We start from the raw sequence: 13379 nt of genomic DNA, 5'->3' as shown, positions 1-13379 counted from the left end.
GTCGGTTTGCTTTGCTTGGAAAAAAGTTCACGGGAGTTTTTCAGGAAATATCCCACTGTGATTGGTCCTTACATTTAATTTTATATTTAAATACACATTGAAAACTTCGATTCGAACATTTTTTTTTCATTTCAAATGATACCTATAAAAAATACCAACAAACAAAAACACAAGTGCATTGGAATTCAAATATGAACTAAAATACATGTACTAAGTACTATTTTAATATAAAAAAATCATAATCGATAGGATATAATTTTTTTTAATACAATAATGTATCTCAATATATAAAATGTCTGGCTTTGTTGCTAAATATCTAGCCCTTGACAGCCTACAATAAACTGAAAGTGAGCTAAATTGCATAATATTATATTTTAACATGAGTATGAGTTTTTATATTTTATCTGTGCAACAAATTTTGCAATATTTGCTTAAAATTTTAACCTTTCTACACCAGAATTACCAAATTAAAAATATGTATTATTATTTTTCCAAACTAGATAATATATTATTTTCGTTAATTTTTCTAAAATGAGCATTTTTTATGGTTTTTCACGTGATTTGAATTTTCAAGTTCTTGAGTGTTACTATGTATGTAAGTATCTAGAACATTTGAAAAATAAGTAACCTATTCATAATAATATCTTTCTAGGTTTTTGAAACATGTTTATTTATTTATTTTACAGATATGCGCCCATATATTTTTTCTTAATCTATGTACGTAGTTTTATATTAAACACGACAGCTATGGTCAAACATTGTACAGAAGTATTGTAAGTACATATTATTAATGGCAAATACAAATATCAATTAACATCAATAGAGACATCTATTGTAAAATTTTCAGCATTTTATTCAAAATCAGCGAAATTCGAGATGCTGAAAGCTCGAAAATTGCGAGAAATAGGTATAGGTTGCCAATTTGTTGGGACCGTTTCATCGTAGGGAACGATCGACCTGGAGTCTATCCAAGGTCTGGTCAGTAGCAACCGGTGGTATTGAACCCGTTACCATTTTGTTCGAAAGCATTATATTCTAACCACTAGTCTATGCTGCTGGTTTAATAGTAATCGTAATAGTGTAATTGGTTATTTTAATTGTGTAATATGTACATAATTGGCTTAATTGTAATAATAGTGTACTTCATTTGAAATCTTATTATTTGTTTCTTATTCAGAAATCCGAAGAACCTGTACAAGATTTCAAATCGGTAGTATATGCGCTTGGATTCGTTTCAAAACGTTCCCATATCGATTTGGTTGACGTCACAGGATGAACGTTGCCACATTTTTCGGCTTTTGAAGTATTGTTTTATTTCGAAAGCCGGGACCGGCCGGGTTAACTTCGCTAAGTTGCCAAAAATATCCGAGTGCGAAATCTCAAGGCTGTAACGTTGAAATAACCTCTACTTCGTCGACAAATATTTATTTTTACCCCATCACAATTATTTCGTTTATATTATGCATTTAGTGCGTCACTATATGACGTCACGTTTACTTCAGGGTTGAGGAAGGGTGCAAGTGACGCACGTAGTACCTACATATTTTATACTAGTTGACGTGTGCACATAATTGTGCACTCGGTAAAATGTCGCAAAACGGAATTGATAATTTATTAATGATTTAAAATTTAATTAATTTTCTTTAAAAAAAATCTTTTGTTTTTGTCGGCCGCGTCTCTTTCCACGATATACGATTCTAAGGGGAGAAAGAGAGACGAAGCATGTTAACGACATTCAAACGCAGTGCGTGCGCGCGTGGTGCGCACACTTTAAGCAATTATTATATACTATATATGTATATGTATACATGTGTACATACATCTATACAGTGGCGGATTAAGTAAATGGGGGGCACTAGGCGCATTTGAATTTTGAGGCCCCCACTTCAGTAAAAAAAATGCCACCATCGTTTTTTACCACGATTTTCAGTATATGGTTTTTCATTAGGATTTTACACAACCATATATATTTTTTTTATTTATTATATGTATTTAAAACACTAACAGTTTTTGGAATAAAATAGGTAATGTTTATATATAAGTTCTATGTAAAATAGGTATTAATTTCATTTATTCTTCACTTATGAACGCATTTTGGGCAATGATAATAATTTGTAAGTTGTAAATTTTGGTAGAAAAGACCCATTTTTGGGGCGCCAAGTGCGCGCTTATTTTCAATATATGATAAACCGTCGCTCCATGTTTATCATATCTAGACAAAGTTTAGTTCACATTGAAGATATATGAAGAAGCCTTACTACGAAACAAGCACCTAATACTCTTTTGATGTGTGAACCTTTTTTATGTAGTGCGAGGACGACGAGCAAAATCTACGCTCAAATGTAAAGAGTATACATATATTCAGTCTGAAATTCACATTGTAAGTTTAGATATGTCAAAGCTAAAATCATTTATATTATATCAAAGTGTTCTTATTCTCATATTTATAATGTTGACGTGTTTTCGGCATTCGGAAAGGGATGATTCAACATGCCAGAAAGGTTTCTTTATCGATCGACTGTCGTAGTAAGGGCCAAGTGATTCCCTAAACTTATTTAAAATCAGCTATAGTCTATCGACAATATTCAAAGAGAGCAGAGGAATTCTTCAATTTATTATTTTATGGAGGATGAACGAATGAGACGACTGGCATGTTAATGCACGTGTTTATTATATGACAGATGAAGACAGAGTGAGTAGTGGCTCTCCGAACCCAGCCGAGTTGGTTCCCACTCGCAGGAAGGCAACCAAACTCGACCATGTCGTATAAGCGAGCCGCCACAATTTATTTATAGTAGTTTTGGACCATTGTGGCTTTACAGGAAGAACCTAATGCATCACAATTGCCTACATTTGATTATGAAAAACAGAAAAAAAAAATACATAAAATAAAAAGCAAAAATGCAAAAGCAGAAAAACATGATAAAATGAAAAAATAAAAATAAAAAAAAAACAGAAAACAAAAGAAAAATAATACATAAGAAAAATAATAAATGTACAAAAGTGTAAAGATCAAAAATGAAATCCAAAAATCACATTCTTAGTTTCATATTAAACAAAAGAAATATGGTACATAAAAATGTACATAAGGAGAAATAAAAAGAAAAAGTAACATAAAATAAAACAATATATAAATAAAAATAAAATCATAGCGAGGCCCAAATGGAAGAGAGTAGATCAAGATTCCACTCATAGATCACATTCAAATTAAGAAAATAATGATTAGCGCAGTTTACCAGATAAATATGTTAAAATAAAATCCGATAATCTACGCTCACCAAGGTGGAAAATATCACATTCGGGGACGGCAGCAACGATTTCATTGAGAAGTCGAATAGCTCTTGGTATAGGAGCCATTCGAAAAATAACTGTGCGAGCAGGAGGCACAACCACCAAATGATGATGTCTACCACGCACATAATTATTAGGGACATAAAGTCCCAACTGTTCCAGCAACAACGGGCATGACGTATTACCACGCAGTAGCTGGAGAACGAAAATAATTAACGAGAAGTTTCTCCGAAGTTCAAGGGAATTATACCCAAGCATGCCCAAAACGAAAGGAGTAGGATAGAGATATGGGTAGTACCCATATTCTTTCTTATAAAGAAAACGAAGAAATGCTTTTTGCACTTTTTCGATAATAAGAGAGTAGTTTGCTTCATGCGGATTCCACACAATCGCATTATACTCTAGCTTACTTCTAACAAGCGAGAAGACAAGGGCGCATGCTGTAGAACTTGAACTTAGTCATCGACTATAATACAATTAGAGGATCGTCAAGTTGGCAATGCAGTGTCGAGTGTTGAGTGTGCGGTGTAGAGCGAGTGTACAAGCGAACGCGTGACATAGATAGTGGCGCCGTGGCGGCGGGTTTCGGCGCCAGTGCGGCCAGTCTGCGCCAGTTCGCGACCCCGTCTCGTCGTATTCATCCCGCTCGTACTCCGCCTCCCCTCACAGGTAGGACCCCCGCCCCGCTCTTCACCCCACTCCACCCCCTCCCCCCACTTTCTGACAGGTCAGAGCCGAAGAGGTGAGGTGAGCTGACGCTCAGCCCGCTCTCAGTTTCGGATCGTGGAAAAGCCGCCGTTCCACGTGACCGGCGTCTGCTGACCCGACATTCGACACTCGACAGTCGACAGTCGACAGTCGACACCCGACACCCGGCGTTCGCCTGGACCGGTCGATCCTTCCAGCCTGTAGTTTTCCCGTTTCCGAATCGATCGCTGTATGCCTCGCCCCTACCCCGCCACCCCCGCCCGTTACGTAACGTCGCACCACCTCCGCACTCCTCCGCTTCCACCCCCTCTCTGTCCCAAGACTCGTGTTCCGTCTCGCTCTCGCACTCCCCGCCTCCTAACACCCTTAAACATGACCATGATTAATTTTTCCTGCCGATTTTTCATTTTTCATTTAAAACGAACGTTCTTTTATTTGTTCAATCTCGATCGCTCTCTCGTTCGACATGTACATATTTTAAAATTGATGCTTGTATTTTGATGATGTAATTGGGTTGAAAACCTCATATATGTCCCGAATTATTAATGCGTTTCGATTGCATTCCGATTTATCGTTAGACTTGTCTACGATGATTTAGTATTACAATGATTCACGTGTTGATGTCTAAACATCAACTTGGCATTGTAGAGTTGGCAGGGCTTCTCTTGTTTGTATCGCATTAGAGTCTCAATGTTAATCGGGGTTGAGAAAGTAGTTCAATGTTGCATTCTATATATTGCATGGCTATCGACTCGGTCACGATTATATAGGTGAGTGCAACGGGTGCAAATAGACACTATAATTTGATCATGTTATAGTATCAAAATTATATATACTTCGAAGAACTTTATATGATTTTATATAAATTTTACCTGTACATAAATATACTTTATAATTTATTTGCCTTGGTAAAAATAAAATCTCAAATTATATAGAAGCTTCTTATATGGTATGTAAATGTTACCACTTCAGACTTCGACTATTGGCCTTGTCAATTTGCACATATCTTTCTCAATTACATGTGCAATTCACATATGAAAGATATTCCATAGAAATGAATCTATTATATAATACATATTAAAGCGAAAGTACAAAGTCAAGTTCTTGTATTGATTTTCTTGATAATTTTAAAATAAATTAAATATTATATTACTATCTATTCATTACTTACTAGTTTTGGCGATATTTATAGATGCAAATTATGTAATAATTTCACAATGCAGATACACAGTACAATTATATTCGAGAATAGAAATATCGATAAAATTATTCAACTAGTATTGATTTTAAGTGAAAGAGTTATACAATCGTTTTTGTTTTATAGTAAAAAATGGCCCCACCGTCGTACAGTGATCTCGGAAAACAGTCCCGCGACGTCTTTGGAAAGGGATACCATTTCGGTTTCCTGAAGTTGGACATCAAGACCAAGACTGAATCCGGAGTCGAATTTGGAAATGAAGTTAACTTCAACCAAGAATCTGGAAAGGTAATTTTGTTACTATATTTTCTAATTAAAATTTTATATATAATCGTTATTTAACGTTTCAATTTTATAATCGACAGGTTTTCGGAACCACTGAAACCAAACACAAAATCAAAGAATATGGACTTACCCTGTCGGAAAAGATCAACACTGACAATGTGTTCTCTTCCAACGTATCCGTACAGGACCAACTCATCAAGGGGTTGAAGCTCACCATTGATGCTTCGTACGCTCCCCAAACCGGGTATACATACAGTCTGATCAATTCTGAATATAAATTAAACATATTTTTATGTATTTATTATTAATTTTTTTATTATTACAGATCGAAAAGCAGCAAATTGAAGACTGCTTTCATCAACAATGTTTGCTCTTTAAATTGCGATATGGACATCGATAGGCCAAGGCCATTAATCAATGCCGCAGCTGTCTTTAAATATCAAAATTGGCTAGCAGGTTACCAATTGCACTTTGATACCCAAAAATATAGCGTCACTAAGAACAATCTGGCTATCGGATTCTCTGGAAGCGACTTTGTACTTCACGCTAGTGTGTAAGTATTTCACTATTATGTTTATATTTATGAATATTTTCAGTTGATTAATTTGAGTCTGTTAATAGGGATGGCGGTCAAGTATTCGACACCTCAATATTCCAAAAGGTATCGCCCAAGTTGGACTACGGTATTTCGTTTAAATGGAACGCCGGATCCAACAACACTCTCTACGGAGTCGGCTGCAAGTACGCTTTGGATGAAGACGCTAGTGTTCGCACCAAGATCAATAACGCTTGCCAAATCGGTTTAGGTTACCAACAGAAATTGCGTGACGGTAAGTTCAAATATAATATACATTAGATATGAGAAGTAATCTGTCAACATACTATCGGACACAAGTTTACCGAACGATTATGATTGCATCAATAAAACATGTAAATATAGATACACCACATTGTTGAGATAAAGTTGTTTGATAACGAAAGTATTTTGAGACCCATTACGCTAATTAGCCGCAGGATGACTTATACGTGTATTATAAATTAACATTGATTGTTTCAGGTATTACATTAACATTGTCAGCTTTAATCGACGGCAAGAACTTCAATGGTGGCAGCCACAAGCTTGGAGTCGGATTCGAAATTGAAGCTTAAATGAGAGACATCAGTTTTAATTCAAATACTGTATTAGTTATACATTTAAGTCATGTCATTGTTAAATTAGCACATATGAAACTGTTGGAGGTCGACTTACCGGTGTAATAAATACAAATAATATTTGATTTCGGTATGCTAGACTTATTGATGCATATATATATTGCTTTGTTACCCGGAAAGGGGGAGGCACCTCTTGAGCTAATTAAAAAATATATTAGGTTTTGAATTGTTGAGATTCATAGAATATTATTACTGTAACAATGTCCTCAAATCGAAATAAATGTATGAAAAAAAACTACGCATAGGCTTATGAAACATGATTGATTTGCCACCGATGCTTTAAACCAGCGGTTCATTAATTTCATTTTGATATTATTTTTATAATTAGTTCTTGGCACGCGTTTGCACTAGTCGTTTGAAGGTGGGTTGAAATTTTGACCTGCTTTCTCCGACGACTTCGCGTTCTATAGTTCCGCTGCTTTAAACCATAATCCCAAAGATCCCTTGCCATTCTCTTCCCTAAGACTACTTGATGTGAACCGACCGAGTCGAATATCAACTTCAACATTGACCAATGAGATACCGTCGGAGTGTGATGTTTGCACTCGGTCGATTCAACTGATCTAGCTTATAAGTTCTTTTAAGGCTGTATTTGCAAATTACGTGTTTTTTCTTCATTTTGGTGTTTTGTTTTTTGATTATGGTTTAAAATATTTTATTTTTATTAATTTACTTTTTAAATAAAATTTATCTCTACTACATATGACTGCGTTAGTTTTCATATTCATACTTCCCACACCAAGTAAAGATCAGTGAAACAAAAAATTACAGAAATGAATTTTATATTTGTATACAAGCTGTTTTTTTTTTACTATTGACGAAAAAATGATATATATAAAAAGTTGAGAAAACATATTCAGCTTAAATGTAAACTTGTAGCACTTTCATATATTTCTAAACCTATTGTATCATTTGTTCCTCCATGACGCCGGCCATCCAATCAGGTTCTTTAGCGGCAATTTTTTCGATTATACTATTGACTTGATAGCACAGGCTTTGGATTTGACGATCCCACTGCGGCAACACTTCACGCGCTACAAAATTACATTAGATTGAATTACTTTCCCTACTTTAATCTTACAAACATTATCAACACTGATACTTACTTTCGAAATGAACAATGGAATCAATTTGATCTATATATCCGTTCATTCTACCTTCAGTTATCATTTGGCTGGCTATCCGTTCGGCTTTAGACGGTGGAATTTCCAAGAGAGCGCCTAATTCTTCGAAGGTAATATTATTATACAATTTGCTAGCTGATAGTAGATTGTGTTCGAATACGGCGCGGTCCAAAATCGAAGATCCGTCTACAGTGCTGGCCTAAAAAAGTAATAATCTTTCACAGCGTATTCCGTTGAATATGTCGTAGATTAAATTCTATTTGTGCATACTTTTTGATGCGTCTGCATGAGGGCTTCAAACTCTTGTAATTCGGATCTTCTGATAATTCTATCTAGGTACATTTTTTCGAGGATTGAATATGCAGGCAGTTGTTGACATCTCTCGTCTTTGAACAGTGTTGCGAGCATTCGTGATCTTTGCTGACCTGAAACGATTGTATTCGTTATGTGGCGAATCATATTTTTATTGAACTTTAAGTTATGTATAAATTACCTGCTGAGGCAAGCACAGTACATATGAGTGCGTTACGCAAACACGTTATTCTCTCATCTTCGTGAATAATAGGTCGATAGGATAGTTCATTATATCTTTGGGCAGCTTCTATGAATTTTCTTAAAAAGAATTGCACGCTTTTGATTAGTATGTGATTATTTAGATTGTAATACAGGCATTGAAATTCCTGGGATACTTCAAAACGCTCTTCCATTCATGATATTTGTCTACCTTTATAATATGCAGTTAAAACCTTTATATCTGGATTGAATAGGAAAAAAAAGATGCTTCACAGTCAAAGGGAGATGAGAAATAATAAAATATCGTCTTTTAATATAATAACGCAACAGATATATGCTGAGATGATCTTTTTGTATGAACCACATACATACATCAATATGTTAGTGATGTTTCAAAGAATTCATATCATCAGGTATAGCTATATTTTTCTACAGAAATCATATATCCACAGGCCCTGATTAGTGAAATTAAAATTACACTCACGGTTCAAAATGGAAGGGAGTGCCGCTCCCACTCATGAAAAATCCAAAATTTCCGTACCCTTTCGCAAGTTTTGAAAAAAAAATTTAAATTCAATAATTATTGCTGAAAATAACATGCCAATATTGCAATATTGAATTGTTGACAGCTAGTCTCGAAAACCATTTCAACTATTGTTGTATTTTTAACAAGCTACATAGGTGCATTAATTTTACTTGAATCAATCGATTCCAAATTCTATTCAATTCGAGGGTTTTATGATTCCTTGTATAAATATGTCGGCTTTGAGCAAAAAGTTTCAGTTTTGAGGCAGACAATCGTCATTTCTATGAACTTGCAACAAGCCTCAGCTTTCTTATTTGAACAAAATTACTAAGAGACCAAAAATTAAAAAAATTGTTCGATCTTGCATCTCTCTGATGAGAAAACTAGAATTTAGCAAACGTATTTAAATAAATCAGTAATGATGAGAAACCCTGACTCATCACACGCAAAGATATTAAGAATACATATTTACAGATGAAGAAAATTATCGAGGGCTCCCATTCGTCAAAATTTCCATTTCGAACCCCAATTACACTAACATATACCCATTTTGGACTTCTTCATTTTGTGATTTTTCATAATTTATGCTCCAAGGTGAACAAGTAATTCGTATACATATTATATCAAACTACTCTCGATTATCCGGTTCGCGGATTACCCGTGCTGATGATTATGAGACGCACCTATTGATTGCGACCATAAACACGTGTATTATTTGAAACAAATGATGTCACACAAAAATGTTTTTCGTTCCCTTTTTAAATGTCTTTTACTATTGCGTTAATTCTTTCTGTCGCTTTTGATCAGCGAAGAAGTAACAAGTGCGTGTATTCAGAGCAGATTTTTTCGTAACATATGTACGTATGTTTAATTATTTTCAATTGCTGATGAATTCTGCATCGAATTTCGAGAATATTTGCAACCCGATCAAATCTATAATGCAGATGAAACAAGCCTGTACTGGAAATGCTTGCCGACAAAAACGCTGGCTTCAATGAGAAAAATCCGATATTGGATGCTATACACGGAATAACACACTATTGGTCAAAAGTAAAGCCAGTAACACTTGCACGATCATGGAGAAAGATTCTTCCTGACATGGAAACAGATTTAGTAGATTCTGAAGATAATGAAGCAAATGATATATCTGAAATATGTGGATTATTGGAAAATTTAAAATGTTTTGAAAACGTGGATAAGGACAACATCGAGGAGTGAGTCAATCATGATTTAAGTGATCCAGGTTTTAAACGCATGGATGATGCAGATATCGTTACTTTTATTTCTCAAGACGAAGAAAATGAGAGTGACACTACAAGTGGAGAAGATACCAGTGGTTACATTAGTCATAAAACGGTACAACACTAGTACTAACGGCCACTTATCTGCTTAACTATGAGCGTTTTTATTAAGAAATAATGAGTATTAAAAATATGAATCAAAAATTTGTGTTGTAAATATGATATATTCGAAACCAAATCAAAATTTGACGATTCAGATTATCCGTATTTTTCAATTATCCTTGCCCCTTCCTCCCCAGCATTAGCCCGGATAATCGAGAGTGTACTGTATTTGTTTTATATAATCTAAATAATCAAGGTTCTATTGTGATATGAATTAAACATGATAAGTAAATGAGTACTTTTGATAATCAATTTGACTAGAATTCAAAAATAAAATTTCATGAACAGGAGAGCTTTCTGAATTCCATTTATAAATTCAAAGCCACCCTTTTAATAAATACCTTCTGTAATCTAAAACGCGAGCGTAACAAACTTTATAATATATTTGCAACTGTTCATCATTCGTTTCTGACTGTAATAAGGAAGCACGATTTACAAACGCCTCCGCCTGAATCGGATCGTCGTCTTCCAAATAGAGCCGAGCGATTCTCAGATACGTCTCCAATTTATAATCGACAGAATATTGCCTGAAAATAAAAATAAAAAATTACAACTCGGGCTCATTTGCCAAGGATAAACGAAGCATCGTACGAGTGTTTACTTTTGACCGGTTTCGAGCGGAATGCCGACTAAAACGTTGGCAGCTTCTTTCCAATTGTGATTTCTCTCATATATATCGGCGAGATGCTGTCTAATACTAGCCACCTGCTCTTCGAAGGAGATGACGCGCGGTTGAACTTTGTCTAGCGTATAGTGAGAGACTTCTCGCGACACATCATCAGGAAGCAAGGTGAGGTGAGTGCTGACATCGGTCAAGAGTTGTCTCGATATGACGAGGCTCACATTTTCATTTACAACTGAAACGAAACGTTAAAATATCAACCATAAAGCAAGAAAAAATTGACGAGACCTTTCACATTGCAACTTTACACTCACTGGCTTCGATGAATATTTTGAGCGTTTCGGTCAGTTCTTCACAAGGATTTCCTAATAGATCTATGAGTATATTTCGATATCTGAAAAAACATATAAAACATATAAGTATGAATCTTTCTTATAAAAGAAGGAAGTTGAATTTAGTTTTGATGCAATATTTTTCTATACTTGATTATATACAAATGAATTTTTAGGTTATTATTCTCAAGAGGATGTACGTTGTATGATTTTTTTTTTGTGGTTGGACTGTTTCTAAACAATTCAATAATACTGCCAATTGTATGGAATAAAAGAAGATAGAATTTGATCGATTTGTGCGGAAATGCGAAATGCGATCGTCGGTGGAATCGCAATAGCAGTAACTGTGTAAACTAAAGATGATTTGACAAGTGTGTGACAAGCGAGGGGAGAGTGAGGCTGACGGAAAGTACTGACTTGTCTGCTTGTTCCTTGTGGGAGGCACAGGCGCCGCCCAGTTCGGCGAGGTGAGCGCGAATTCCCGCACATGAGATCGGCATCTCTGCGAGACTCGCGAAAACCTGATGCAAAATGCGCAACACGCAAAACACGACGACCGCCCTCCGCTGCTTCTCTACTTCACTCACATTCAGTGCTGCCAATCGACGATCGTCTCCATCTCACCGCCCGTTTCCAAATATACTAAAAACGTCACGCAACTTTACATTTCATTCGACAGAATGCAGACGGAGAAGTTTTTGACGACTTTTTTAATTCAATTTCGCTTTCAAGAAACCGACGGCCTAGAAATAACAATATAAATAAAAAAAATATTCTGTAGCGAGGAGTGGTAAGATGCGACTTTATAAATAGCAGCCCTCCCAGCTGGAAATATTAATAGGAAGTACTTACTATCTCTACTCTTTTTCACCAAGTAAACTTCTACATAAATAAATAATTTTTACTCAACAATAACCAATATGTGTCTATATGCACATACAACTCAGATGACCATTCAAACTATATTTATTTCAGTTTATACCAATATGAAGTTGGATTAGACATTAAAAGAAAAACATATTATATTAAAGAATGAACTATGATTATAGGTATACAAATTAAACTAACGAACTTTCGTTATTTCGACCAGAGAGAGATTATTTAAAATTTACCTACACTGTAACTTTTTATTTATTTAATTGACATAGGCTACGTCCACACTACCGATATCTACACCCGATATTTGCGAATTTTTCCATAACCAGTTCCTAAATAGCAACCACAGGTTGCAATATGGGAACTGGATATGGAAAATTCGAGAATATCGGGTGTAGATATCGGTAGTGTAAACGTAGCCATACAGACAGAAGGACAAAAAAGATAATAAATAACAATAAAACAAAAAAAAATTTAAACGTGATTGCTTGTCTTCCAATATATTATACATATAGTATGTACATATGTACAGTATTGTTCAAGCTTTGATGTGGTTTTTCGGATGTATTCGTGCGCGTACGCACGCTCGGTCGTCCTACGCATCTGTAGCGTACGTACGCTCAGTATCTGTACATGTGTGCGTTCGCTTAGTACTGTAGCAGCGCGTACGCATACTACTAACAAACCTCATTAAATTTTGAAAAAGACTGTACGTGTATGTATGCGTACGTATTGTACATGTACAATTACACAACAAATAAAAGAAACAAAATCATCAGAAAAAAAGAAATCAAAAATCAAAACATTGTTAAACTATTTCTTATTATTATAAATTGTTTCATCAATTTAACCCTAAAAGTAGATTCACTATTGGAGAAAGGATCAGGGTTCTCTTGAATACTGTTGTGAAGGCAACAAATCCAGGCAATTGTGTTGTTATAAGCAAAGATCAGCGCCCGAGGATACTTTTATACACAAAAATTATTCACTTTTGTAAATCTTTTTTTTTGCTCTCTTGCTTTGTAGGGTAATGAGAGGTCTATTGCTATTTTATGGCGGTATCCTCGGCCGCCGATCTCTGATTATAAGATACATTATCTTTATAGATTGGTAGATAAATTGATGGATATTGGTATTACTGATCTTAGCACCGAAGATTATCTTCTCTAAAACGAAAATTATCTTTTCTGAAACGAAGATTATCCTCTCTGAAACGAAGATTATCTTTTCTGAAACGAAGATTATCTTTTCTGATTGAATATGTACATACTATTTGAATTTAAATTTGT

The 13379-nt window shown here is 35.1% G+C and overlaps 2 protein-coding genes across 3 annotated transcripts; one reads left to right on the top strand and one right to left on the bottom strand.

Annotated features, from left to right (window-relative positions):
- The first annotated feature begins 3789 nt into the window (after positions 1-3789).
- Positions 3790-7680, top strand: LOC143918089 (voltage-dependent anion-selective channel-like). 2 transcript variants are annotated; one of them, XM_077439787.1, is made up of 6 exons: positions 3790-3960; positions 5324-5485; positions 5563-5726; positions 5808-6035; positions 6104-6312; positions 6540-7680. In XM_077439787.1, the coding sequence occupies exons 2-6, from the start codon at positions 5330-5332 to the stop codon at positions 6629-6631; spliced, it is 849 nt and encodes a 282-aa protein (XP_077295913.1). In that variant the 5' UTR covers positions 3790-3960; positions 5324-5329; the 3' UTR covers positions 6632-7680. The 2 variants fall into 2 exon arrangements, with proteins under 2 accessions (XP_077295913.1, XP_077295914.1); XM_077439788.1 differs by lacking the exon at positions 3790-3960 and adding an exon at positions 4007-4228 and having other exon boundaries at positions 6540-7399.
- Positions 7462-11858, bottom strand: CSN4 (COP9 signalosome subunit 4). Its single transcript, XM_077439786.1, has 8 exons — positions 11632-11858; positions 11197-11276; positions 10862-11117; positions 10602-10787; positions 8312-8430; positions 8089-8243; positions 7801-8017; positions 7462-7728 (listed from the first exon to the last, which is right to left on the bottom strand). The coding sequence occupies exons 1-8, from the start codon at positions 11712-11714 to the stop codon at positions 7595-7597; spliced, it is 1230 nt and encodes a 409-aa protein (XP_077295912.1). The 5' UTR covers positions 11715-11858; the 3' UTR covers positions 7462-7594.
- Between the last annotated feature and the right edge of the window lie 1521 nt (positions 11859-13379).

The sequence above is a fragment of the Arctopsyche grandis genome, chromosome 10, assembly GCF_051622035.1.
Source record: "Arctopsyche grandis isolate Sample6627 chromosome 10, ASM5162203v2, whole genome shotgun sequence".
Lineage (NCBI taxonomy): Eukaryota > Metazoa > Arthropoda > Insecta > Trichoptera > Hydropsychidae > Arctopsyche > Arctopsyche grandis.
Note: the sequence above shows the minus strand (reverse complement) of the source record. Positions and strands in the feature narration are given on the sequence as shown.

Coding starts and splice junctions, on each gene's coding strand:
- LOC143918089 (XM_077439787.1), top strand. CDS start 5,330: ATGGCCCCACCGTCGTACAGTGATCTCGGAAAACAGTCCCGCGACGTC. Junction 5,727..5,807: donor TCGTACGCTCCCCAAACCGG/GTATACATACAG, acceptor TTATTATTACAG/ATCGAAAAGCAGCAAATTGA. Junction 6,036..6,103: donor TTTGTACTTCACGCTAGTGT/GTAAGTATTTCA, acceptor GTCTGTTAATAG/GGATGGCGGTCAAGTATTCG.
- CSN4 (XM_077439786.1), bottom strand. CDS start 11,714: ATGCCGATCTCATGTGCGGGAATTCGCGCTCACCTCGCCGAACTGGGC. Junction 10,788..10,861: donor CCGCTCGAAACCGGTCAAAA/GTAAACACTCGT, acceptor TTTTATTTTCAG/GCAATATTCTGTCGATTATA. Junction 8,431..10,601: donor CGCGTTTTAGATTACAGAAG/GTATTTATTAAA, acceptor ATTCTTTTTAAG/AAAATTCATAGAAGCTGCCC.